Source organism: Emydura macquarii, unplaced genomic scaffold (assembly GCF_026122565.2).
Source record: "Emydura macquarii macquarii isolate MOO-44397 ecotype Brisbane River unplaced genomic scaffold, CSIRO-AGI_Emac_v2 contig_1386, whole genome shotgun sequence".
In the NCBI taxonomy this organism is placed as follows: Eukaryota; Metazoa; Chordata; order Testudines; family Chelidae; genus Emydura; species Emydura macquarii.
This window is the reverse complement of record NW_027131523.1, coordinates 355771-366002: the sequence shown is the minus strand read 5'-3', so window position 1 is coordinate 366002 and position 10232 is coordinate 355771. Positions and strand designations below refer to the sequence as shown.

The 10232-nt window shown below is 65.3% G+C and overlaps 1 protein-coding gene across 1 annotated transcript; it reads right to left on the bottom strand.

The window, feature by feature from the left end:
* Positions 1 to 527: 527 nt before the first annotated feature.
* PTPRH (protein tyrosine phosphatase receptor type H) lies at positions 528 to 7986 on the bottom strand. Its single transcript, XM_067552405.1, has 16 exons — positions 7902 to 7986; positions 7236 to 7559; positions 5630 to 5899; positions 5095 to 5361; positions 4659 to 4940; positions 4300 to 4563; positions 4097 to 4175; positions 3785 to 3832; positions 3349 to 3439; positions 3100 to 3190; positions 2842 to 2918; positions 2526 to 2660; positions 2140 to 2262; positions 1559 to 1719; positions 763 to 898; positions 528 to 659 (listed from the first exon to the last, which is right to left on the bottom strand). Exons 1-16 carry the CDS (start codon positions 7984 to 7986, stop codon positions 528 to 530), a joined length of 2565 nt encoding a protein of 854 aa, XP_067408506.1.
* Positions 7987 to 10232: the final 2246 nt, after the last annotated feature.

The following is a 10232-nucleotide window of genomic DNA, read 5'->3' as shown; positions in this document are numbered from 1 at the left end:
GGGCCCCACCATGTGTGAGGCAGGAGAGATTCCCCTGGCTGGCACTGGGGGGCGCCACCCTCTGTCACCCTGCCCCCCTCCACTATACCCCTTTTCCCCCTCCTGGGAACAGGGGCATCACCCCACATACCTCAGCTGTGCCCCATCTCCCTAGTCCTACAGTCACTGTCAGAGCAGGGGAAGGAACCCAGGAGTCCTGGCTCCCAGCCCCCACTGCTCCAACTACTAGACCCCACTCCCCCCCTCCCCACCAAGCTGGGGACAGAACCCAGGAGTCCTGCCAGCAGAGCCAATGGTTCTCACGACGGCTCCCCTCCATTCCCACCAGCAGGGGATGCCAAGAACAGTGGGTCTAGGACTCCAGTTCCTTCCTTCACCCCCGGCGGGGGGCACTGAGGTGCAGGGGGCACAGCCTGGTGGGTGCTTTCATGGTGCCGGCAGCCGGGGGCTGGGTTCGGGTGTCCGGAGCAAAGGTGAGGGATGGAGGCCAAGCTCCGCCCCACCCCCCAGCCTGGAGGAGCAGGGGGTCAGGCGTGGGGGGTGGCGACTTCCCCGATGGCCAGCACGTTCTCGTAGATGACCGCATCCCGCGGCACCTCTGTGGGGCCGGCCCCTTGGATCACCGCCAGCAGGCACTGGTGCAGGAATATGTACTGAGACTGCGGGAGAGATGGGGGCATCAAAGCGGAGGAGACGCCCAAGCTGCCCCCCCACTCCAGTCTGTTCTCCCGAGGGGCAGATTGTCCCCTCCCCCCCACTCACCTCTGTTTGCACCATCAGCGGCCGATTCATCCTCATCCTCCTCACAAAGGAGAAGGCTCCCACCTGCTCCTCGCTGTGCAGTTGGCGCAGGAGAGAGTCCAGAGCGATGAAGGTACCTGTACGCCCCACGCCAGCGCTGTCCACATCCCGGCGGGGGAACCAGAGGAGGAAGGAAAAAAGAGAAAACAAAGAAAATACAGAATGGGGGGAAAAGGAAGGGGGGAAAATGAAGAAAAGAAGAAAAGAAAAGAAAGAAAAGAACAAAAAGACAAAAGGAAGAAAGATGGGGGAAATAAAAGAACAAGTGAAGAGAAAAGAAAAGAAAAGATCAATACAAAAGAAAAAGGACAGAAACAAAATGAAAAAATGAAGAACAAGGAAACAGGGAAAAACAGAACGAAAGAAAAAAAAAAAGTAAAGACACGAAAGAGCAAAAGAAAGAAAAAGGGAGGAAAAGACGGAGCCAAGGGAGAAAAGAGCAAAGGGGGAAAGAGGAGGAAAGAACCAGGAACAGAAAGAGAAGAAAACAGGCCAGGGATGAGGGATCCCAGAAATACAGAGGGAAGAAGAGAACCGCGGGTGGGAGGGGAGAAAAGATGAGGCCGTCAGCTCTCCCGTCTCCCAGAGCTGGGAGAGAACCCAGGAGTCCTGGCTCCCAGCCCCCCTGCTCTAACCACTAGACCCCACTCCCCTCCCAGAGCTGGGAGAGAACCCAGGAGTCCTGGCTCCCAGCCCCCCTGCTCTGACCAGTAGACATCACTCCCCACCCAGAGCCGGGCGAGAACCCAGGTGTTACCTGCAGTGAACCACGGCTGGTCCGCTCCCCCAGCACTGGTCCATGTGGGCCCGGACCAGGTCCCGGAACCGGAGCACGGTGCCCAGGGTGTCTGGGACCCCATGATCGGGCCACGAGGTGTAGTGGAAATGACGGACAAAGCGAGACACTGACTCATTCGCCTGAGAGCAAAGGGACAAAGGGTGAGAGCGAGAGAGCGCCGGGTCCCTCCCCTTCCCCATGGGCCCGTCACGTGGCGCTGGGGTGCGGTCCCTCTGGGGTGGGGCGTGGGGCTGGGTACACGGGGACCCCTCACCCAGCGCTGAGATGCGGCTTCTTCTGGGGTGGGACGGGGGGACTGGTTATACGGGGACCCCTCACCCGGCACTGGGACATATTCCCTCTGGGGTGGGGAGCGGGGTTGGGTATACGGGGACCCCTCACCCAGTGCTGAGATGCGGCTTCTTCTGGGGTGGGGCGCAGGGGCTGTGTATACAGGGTCCCCTCACCCAGCGCTGAGATGCGGCCAGCTCAGATTGGAGCGGGAGGAGGTGGGGGGGATGCTGGGAGCCAGGACGCCTGGGTTCCCTCCCCAGACTCACTCGTTTGAGCTGAAAGTCCCGGATGGTCCAGTCGGCGAGGATGGTCTCCGTGAGGATGGTGACTGTGATGTCTCCGTAGGTGCACGGGGCGTAATCCAGGGGCCAATACTGCTCACACTTCACCTGGGGCGGGGGGAGATCGCGGGGGTGAGGGCACAGCCAGCTCCCACGACAGACAGACAGACAGGTGGGAAGAGAAGCAAGCAGCGAAGCGCGCAGACGAGCGAGCGGCGGCCTGAAGCGAGCTGGGGCCCAGGAGTGGGCCCGGCACAGCCAGGCAGGCTGCAGCGTCCCCCCGTTGCCCGTGACCTTGCGGCTGGCTACCGTGCTCCGGCGAGGGTGGGGGAGCCGGGCCGGACAGACGGACGGGGGCCGGACGCACTCACCCGGCTGCTCTCCAGGCACTTGGTCAGCATGACGAGGGTCCTGGCGCGCTGCTCCCAGATCATGCGCCAGAAATCGGCCAGCGTCCTGGCCAGCGGGCCCTGCGCCGCAATGAACTCCTGCTCCCAGAGATAGCCCTGCCGGGGAGGGGGGTGGGGGGAGGAGTCAGGACGCCTGGGTTCTCTCCTGGCTCTGGGAGGGGGAGTGGGGTCTAGTGGTTAGAGCGGAGGGCTGGGAGCCCAGACTCCTGGGTCCTGTCCCCAGCTGTGTTCTCAGCAGCCTAACCCTAGGACACCCCCAGCCCTCGGCAGCACTCACCGGCATGTAGCTGGCGTTGATATAGTCTGAGCCGGGCTCCCCACCCAGGGGGGTGAGGTGGACCCGCGAGGAGTCGTCTGGCCAGAGAGAGAGAAAGGGTTAAAGAGGGCTGGGGGGGGCAAGGGGGGGCATGGACAGAGCGGGGGGAAGCTGGAGGAAGCGAGGGGATGGGGGGGCAGGGTTGGGGTGAGGAGGGGGGCTGGGGACAGGGGGTGGACCAGTTGGGGGGCTGGGGGTAGCTGGGGGGGGGTCACTCACAAGGCAGGACGTTGCTGTAGCGGTTCTTGGCCTGGTTCTCCGCCTGCCGCCCCACACTCTGGGGCTGCCCCAGCCCCACGGCCTGCAGGAGCTGGAGGGGGGGAGATGGCCGGGGTCAATGCAGCCGGCAACACGCCCCCTCCCCCCCCCATGCCACTGCCAGGAGCAGACTGTGCGTCCGCCACCCCCACCTCCTCCCAGCCCCTGCCCTACTGCCCCCCGCCCCCAGCTCCTGACCCCCCCCCATACCTGAAATTCCTCCAAGAAGCCGAACTGGCTGTCGGCGAAATTCCTCTGGAAAAACCCTGGGAAGGAGGCGACGGGAACAGGCCCTGGGAGCCTGTGGGGGGGGAGTGGGGGTGTCACAGGCCGTAGGGGGCCCCCAGGCAGCCTATCCCTCCATAGAGCCCTGCACCCCACCTGAGCACCCCCAGCCTCCCCTCCCCCAATCCCCGCAGCCTCCTCCCCAACTCCCCCCCACCCCGCCCACGTCCTCCCAGGCCCCCTCGACCGACTGTCCCCCCAATCCTGTCCATGGCCCCCCAACCTCTCTTCCCCCCCACTCCCCACCCCTCTGCCTGGACAGCCCCCTCCCCCCTCACAACCCCTCTAACAGACCTCCCCCCCCCCGCCTGGGCAGCCACCCCACCCTCCCCCCAGTACGTTACCTCTGCCCCCAACTCACCCGCACAGATCCAGGACCTGCTTTTGCTTCTCTGACGTGTCCGTGAGCCTGCGAATGGTAGAGACAGGGCCAGCTTCACAAGTTCCCAGGCCAGGGAGGGCACCACAGCCGGGGCACTGCTGTAGGGAAGCGCACAGCACCTGGGGGGGGGGAGTCCCTGGCTGGGGGCACTGCTGCAGGGAAGCTCGCAGCACCTAGGGGGAGTCCCTGGCTGGGGGCACTGCTGCGGGGAAGCGCGCAGCACCTGGGGGGGGGAGTCCCTGGCTGGGGGCACTGCTGCGGGGAAGCGCGCAGCACCTGGGGTTCTCTTACCTTCTCCTGACGAAAAATAACAGGCCACCCAAAAGGACGAGAAACAGAATCAGCCCAAGAAACGCCCCGACAATTACTCCTGGGGAGAGAGGCAGTTAACGGGGGGAAGAGAAAGGAGGCCCCCCATTCCCGGGAGGAGGGGGTGAGGGGCTGGGATAGGGAGGATAAGGGGGGCCGGGGGCAGGATGAGGGGGATTCCCCACCTGTGCTGTCCGTGCGACACTCCACGACCACGGACTCAGCCCACGCCCCGGCCCAGCCCGTCCGCACCCGCACGCGGTAGGTGGCCCCCGGCTGCAGCCCCTGCACCGTGGCGGGCTCCAAGCAGTTCTCGTGACTCAGGGGCCCCCGGCCTGACACCCAGACCTGGAACCCGCTGTGCCCCCCTGGTGGGCAGGCCCAGCGGACCCGCAAGCCGTAGCCCCCCTCCAGGGCCTCGCACCCCACGCCCATCGCGCTCGCCGGCTCTGAAAGGAAAAGGCAGCAGTCATTGGGGAGAGAACCCAGGAGTCCTGGCTCCCAGCCCCCTGCTCTAACCACTAGCTCCCACTCCCCGGGGTACCTGTGGCGGTCTCCAGGCTGACAAGGGAGCTGTGGGTCTTTGTGGGTCCGTCCCACGCCAGGGTGCACAGGGTGAAGGTGTAATTCGTGCCAGGGGTTAGCGCCTCCAGCTGGGTCTCCCGGGAGGAATTGGGGAGCAGCCTGGGACTGCGGTGCAGAGACGGAGACACCTCGATCTCGAACCCCCCCCACGCCGAGCCATTGGTCTCCTGTGGCAGCCAGGTCAGCCACGCTGTGGTCTGGTTGATGCGCTGGAGGGTGAAGTTGCGGGGGGGCAGCGGGACTAGGGGAGAGAGGGGGGCTTGGCAGGGAGCAGTGGGGGCTCCCCAAGATTTAGGGGACCCAGAGGGAGGAGGGGCAGTGGACGTTCTGCTGGATTTGGGAGGTGTGGGAGGGGTCGGTGAGGGGGGGATCCTCAGATTTGGGGGGCCCCTCACCCGTCAGCGCCAGGATCTCGGCCTCTTGGCTCTGGGCGCCCCTGACGACGGAGCGGACGGACACACGATACAGGTTCCCGGGGCTCAGCCCCTCGATCTTGTAGGAGGACTTGGGGGTCTGCTTGCTCTGGGCTGGGCCCGAGGAGGTCAGGCTGCACCAGTGGAGCTGGTATTTGTAGGAGTCATGGTGTGTCGGTGGGTTCCAGGCGAGACTCAGGGTGTGGGGGGTGCTGTCCAGCACCGTGACATTCCTGGGCTCCTCGGGGACTGGGGGGAGAAGGGAGAATTAGCAGATAACGGCCCCATGGCCAGCGCCCCCACAGAGACTCCTGCCCCACAACCAGTGCCCCCACGCTGCACCGCACGGTGTCCCCTGCTGACAGACACCCGCCCCACGGCTTCCCACAGGGCCCCCCCCGGGTGATCTCAATGCAACTGAACCCAGCGTCCTGGCTGCCACCTCCCCCGACTCTAACCACTAGACCCTCCTCCCCTGAGCTGGTGAAAGACCCCAGCTCCCTGGGTCCGGCTGTACCGGTGGCGACGTTCAGCTGGGTGCCGTTGCTATGGACGCCGTTGGGGGTCACGCTGGAGACGGTGAAGGTGCACGTCACCCCGGGCAGCAGACGGGTGACGGTCACAGACGGGCCCCGGACAGGGCTGGGCACGGCGGCATGGGGGCAGCCGGAGACGTTGACGTGGTAGGTATAGGCCGTGCGGTTCGTGTCTGGGGGGGGGCTCCAGATTAGACTCACCGACGTCGCCGTCTGGTTGAACAGCCACAAGCCGGAGACGGGGGAGGGTCCTGGGGGCGCAGAGCAGAGATCCCGGTGGGCCCGGCGCTGTACGACCCCTGGACGCTGACTCACGTGACCGACCCAGTTCAGTCCTGGGGTAAGGTCAGACAGGACCCTTCCCTCCCCCGCCCTCTAGCTACCCACCCATGAACCCCCCCCATCGACCCGCCATTCGTCCGTCAACCCGCCGTCCACCCACCTACCACCCGCAGCCCGCCAGTCCACCCAACCGTCCATCCACCCCCAGTCCATCCAGCCACCAACCGCCATCTATCCACCCCCATTCACAAATCACCCCCGCCACCCCATTCACTCATTCACAACCACCCCAACCCGCCATTCTACCCCAACCCGCCATTCACAAATCTCCCCCCGCCCACCCCAACCCGCCATTCACAAATCACCCCCGCCACCCCATTCACAAATCACCCCCGCCACCCCAACCGCCATTCACAAATCTCCCCCCGCCACCCCCAACCCGCTGTTCACAAATCTCCCCCCGCCCACCCCAACCCGCCATTCACAAATCTCCCACCCCAACCCGCCATTCGTCCAGCAACCAACTCATCGTTGATCCAAGAGCAGCCGCCGAACGCCCCCGAATCAAGGGCCCCGACCGACCCCGCACACTGGCGGTTGTGGCAGCGTAGGCGAGGTCTTGTCTACACTCTCGCGTGTGCCGGCCAAACCTTTGTCGCCTCGGGGTGTGAAGGCGACGCCCCCCAAGAGACATCAGCTGGGCCGGCCCAAGCGCCGGGGTGGCCAGGGCCGCGTGGGCGGGTGACGCTCGGTTCGGGGGTTTTATGAGGTCGAGCTTTGCCCGTCCGCGTAACGCGGCTGCACCAGGCCGGCCCGGCGGCACCGCCACGGCTGGGCTGCAGCACGTTTTAAGGGCAGACCAGCCCCGAGTGAGAATTACTGGTTACGACAGGCGGCTCGTTAGCGGTCCAGAGCCCGGGACTGTGATTAACGACAGGCGGCTCATTAGCCCCGCTTCCGAATGATTCCTGCGTTGCCAGTCCTGTAACGTGTAACCGTCCAGTGCGGTTGTGTGAGTCATTAACCATTGGGGGCGATCAGCAGCTCACCGTTAATTACACGCCTCGAAACCGGCGACCCGCAATGACTGGAAACCAGACACGGATCATTATTAATAGATAACCAATCGTTACTGGTAACAGGCGTTTGGGGCCGGATCGGGGCCGGTCCCCGCTAGAGGGGAGAGGCCCCGTGCCCCATTCCCTGCCCCCCAAGCCACCCAGTCCCCACCCCGGGGCCGGATCGGGGCCGGCGCCCCCTAGTGGGGAGAGGCGGTGTGGGGCTGACAGCCACTCTCCCACTCACGGGTGGTCCCAGTTCCGGTGACCTCGTGGCTTCGGCGCCCATCCGGGCCGACACTCCACACGGCCGCGCTGTAATTCTGTCCTGCCGAGAGCCCCGTGATGGAGACGGGGCCGCTGGAGACGTTGGCGGGGTAATTCCCTGCGCTCGCCGCCTGCCCCGGCCCCGAGGTCCCGCCACCCGCGGGTGAGAGGGGTTGGGACGCCGCCCAGACGTGGACGCCGTAGCTGCAGTTGTGGGCACAGGACCCCGAAGAGCTCAGCCAGGCCAGGCTCAGGGAGCTGTTGGAGCGAGCCTGGAGGGTGACGTTGCTCACCGGCTCGGGTGCTGGCAGAGCAGAGGGGAGAGAGAGACAGAGAGTCGGACCCCAGAGCTGGGGAGAGAACCCAGGAGTCCTGGCTCCCAGCCCCCTGCTCTAACCACTAGACCCCACTCCCCGCCCAGAGCAAGGGACAGAACCCAGGAGTCCTGGCTCCCAGTTAAATTTAAACTGGGGGGCTATAGATCAGGATCAAGGGGCACCGGCAGGGCTGGGGGAGGGGGCTGGCGGTCGGGAGTGAGGGGCCCAGGGCTGGGCCAGGAGGGGGCTGGCGGTCGGGAGTGAGGGGCACTGGCAGGGCTGGGGGGGAGCCCAGGGCTGGGTCAGGAGTGAGGGGCATTTGGACCCACCCGTGTACCAGGAGATGTTGCAAAGGGGATGTTCTCCTCGCAGCAGGGTGACGAGGTACGGGCAGCCAGGCTCCAGCCCCGTCATGTTGAGACTCCCGTTCGTTCGCTGGGGGGGCCGGGGGAGGATCTGCGCCTGGTCGAACGAGGGCTGGGCTCCCACCGCGACGTGAGTGGGGCCGACCGTCCAGTTCAGCGCAGAGCAGTTGAGGGCTGGAGCTGTAACAGGCAGGGTGCGCTGGATGGCGAGAACCGCCCAGGTTCCCCCTCCCCGGCCGGGATGGGGCCCAGCATCTCTGCCCAGACGCGCCGCGAGAGGCAGCCCCCAGCCCGGCAGCGCTCCCAGTGGAACGAGACAAAGGCAGGAGTTTCCTCCCCCCCATTGTGCCGATGGGGAAACTGAGGCAGAGAGCAACGCCGCGTCGATGCCAGGGGATGCTGAGAAGCAACTCCAGGGACACACAACTCAGACCCCAGCACGCCCCCCACCACCACCACCGCCGCCACCAAGGGACCTTCTGGGCTCTTTGCCCCCCACCAACCTGTGCCCCTGGCATCCCGAAAAGAAGCAGGGCGGTCGGGGCAGATGCCGCTACTGATGCCCTCCAGCTCCGTGAGCGAGGGCAGTTCCCCGGCAGGCTGAGGGTTGGCAGAGACGCCGGCTGCTCCGTGCCAACTGAGTCTCGTCTGGTGCCCCAGGGGACGCCCCGCTGGTCTCTCTTGCGTCCTTGGGACACCCCCCCGCCCTGGCCATGCCGTGTAAACCGGCCTCGCCACTCCACTTGAGGCTCTAGGAATCGTGCAGCGACTGGATTTTCTTGGGGAACCCTTCATGCCCCCTGACTCCAGCTGCTGGCCTGGAACGTCCCCTCTGACACCGGCGGCGCTTGGTGGCAGCAGTGGGATAGACGGGCCGGGGCTGCGCTGGAAACCGGGTGCCATAAAACCTGTTCCGGTGCCGTGAGCTACATGGCTCTGGGGTCAAGGGGAAGCCGGGGTGGCCCTGTTCCTTCAGAAGCAGCAGGGCGGGGAATCCAGTGGCCCAGGAGCCTCATGTGATGGGGGGGGAAGTTGCACGAACCTGTCAAGAAGCAGCGGGGCACCCACCAGCGAGATGCTGCCCAACCCCAGGGGCGCGTTGCAGGGCTCGGGGGAGGGCAAGCGAAGATACTTACCGGGGGTGGGGGGATACGCCGTGGTTTGTGTTCTGGTCTTGCTGGAACCTACGCCAGGGAGAATGGTCATTACACGGGGCCCCCCGGCCAGAAGGGGCTGTTCTGGGGTGTCACCCTCACTTCTGCCTGCCTTGGCCAGCGTCAGGAGCCCCGAGGCAACCGCTGGATCAGGGAGCCCAGCGGCCGCTCTGAAAATCACCCACGGTCCATCTACCCCACTGCTGACACCAGGCTGGAGTCAACCGTGCAGAGGGGACGTCCCAGGGCCCCCCCACCCTCAATTCTGTGAACAGGGTCACCCCAAAGTTAGGGCCTGCTTCACACCCCAGCTCCCCCTCCGGCGTGAGAAGCCCAGATGACCAGTAAAGGGGAGAAGGCAGGGGGCCATCGGCTTCTTTTTTTAATTGGGGGAGCTGCGGGTGGGGAGGGAGGGGCACTGGCACCGCGGGGCGGGGGGGGGGAGGTGTAACTTACCATACAGCCCAGGCTGTGTCAGCAGCACCTGGGAACACAGACAGACAGACGGATGGGGACAGGGACAGAGAGAGATTCCCACCTGTAAGCACTAAACCCCCACTCCCCGCCCAAAGCTGGGACAGAACCCAGGCGCCCTGGCTCCCAGCCCCTCCCCCCATCCCCCCCAGCATGGTTAGGGTGTGGCGCTGACATCATTGGACACCCATTTACATCCGAATATTCAAACCTGCTGATAAACCAAAGCTTATTTCCCTAACAGCAGCACGTCGAGACCTCGACCGAGATCACCTGCCCCCCGCCCACGCCATCAGGCTGGGTGTGGCACTGACACCCCACCACATAAGTGAGATTGGGGCCCAGTCATACTGGGCAGGGCAGATTCCCCTCCCCCTCCAACAAGATGGGGCCCCCACTTCTCAGGTGGGGCATGGGGGCTGGGTATCCAGGGACCCTTCACCTGGTGCTGGGATGCGGCTGCCTCTGGGGTGGAGCGCAGGGATTCAGCCAGGGCCAGTCTCCAGTTCCTGGGCTGGGATTTGGCCAGGACACCGCCGTTCGCACCCCCCCATCTGAGAGCGCCCCCGACTGAGCCCCCCACCTCGCTCCCTGGTGCACAGCCCCCCCTCTCCCTCCCCAGCAGCGCCATGGCTCTGGGCCCCGGGCTCTGGGGAGTTTCTGACGC

Excerpts from the sequence above, each read along its gene's own strand:
- PTPRH (XM_067552405.1), bottom strand. The coding sequence starts at position 7,986 with ATGACGGGGCTGGAGCCTGGCTGCCCGTACCTCGTCACCCTGCTGCGA. Across the intron at positions 3,833-4,096 it reads TTATTTTTCGTCAGGAGAAG|GCTCACGGACACGTCAGAGA; the intron begins GTAAGAGAACCC and ends TACCATTCGCAG. Across the intron at positions 2,661-2,841 it reads TCAACGCCAGCTACATGCCG|GGCTATCTCTGGGAGCAGGA; the intron begins GTGAGTGCTGCC and ends CCTCCCCGGCAG.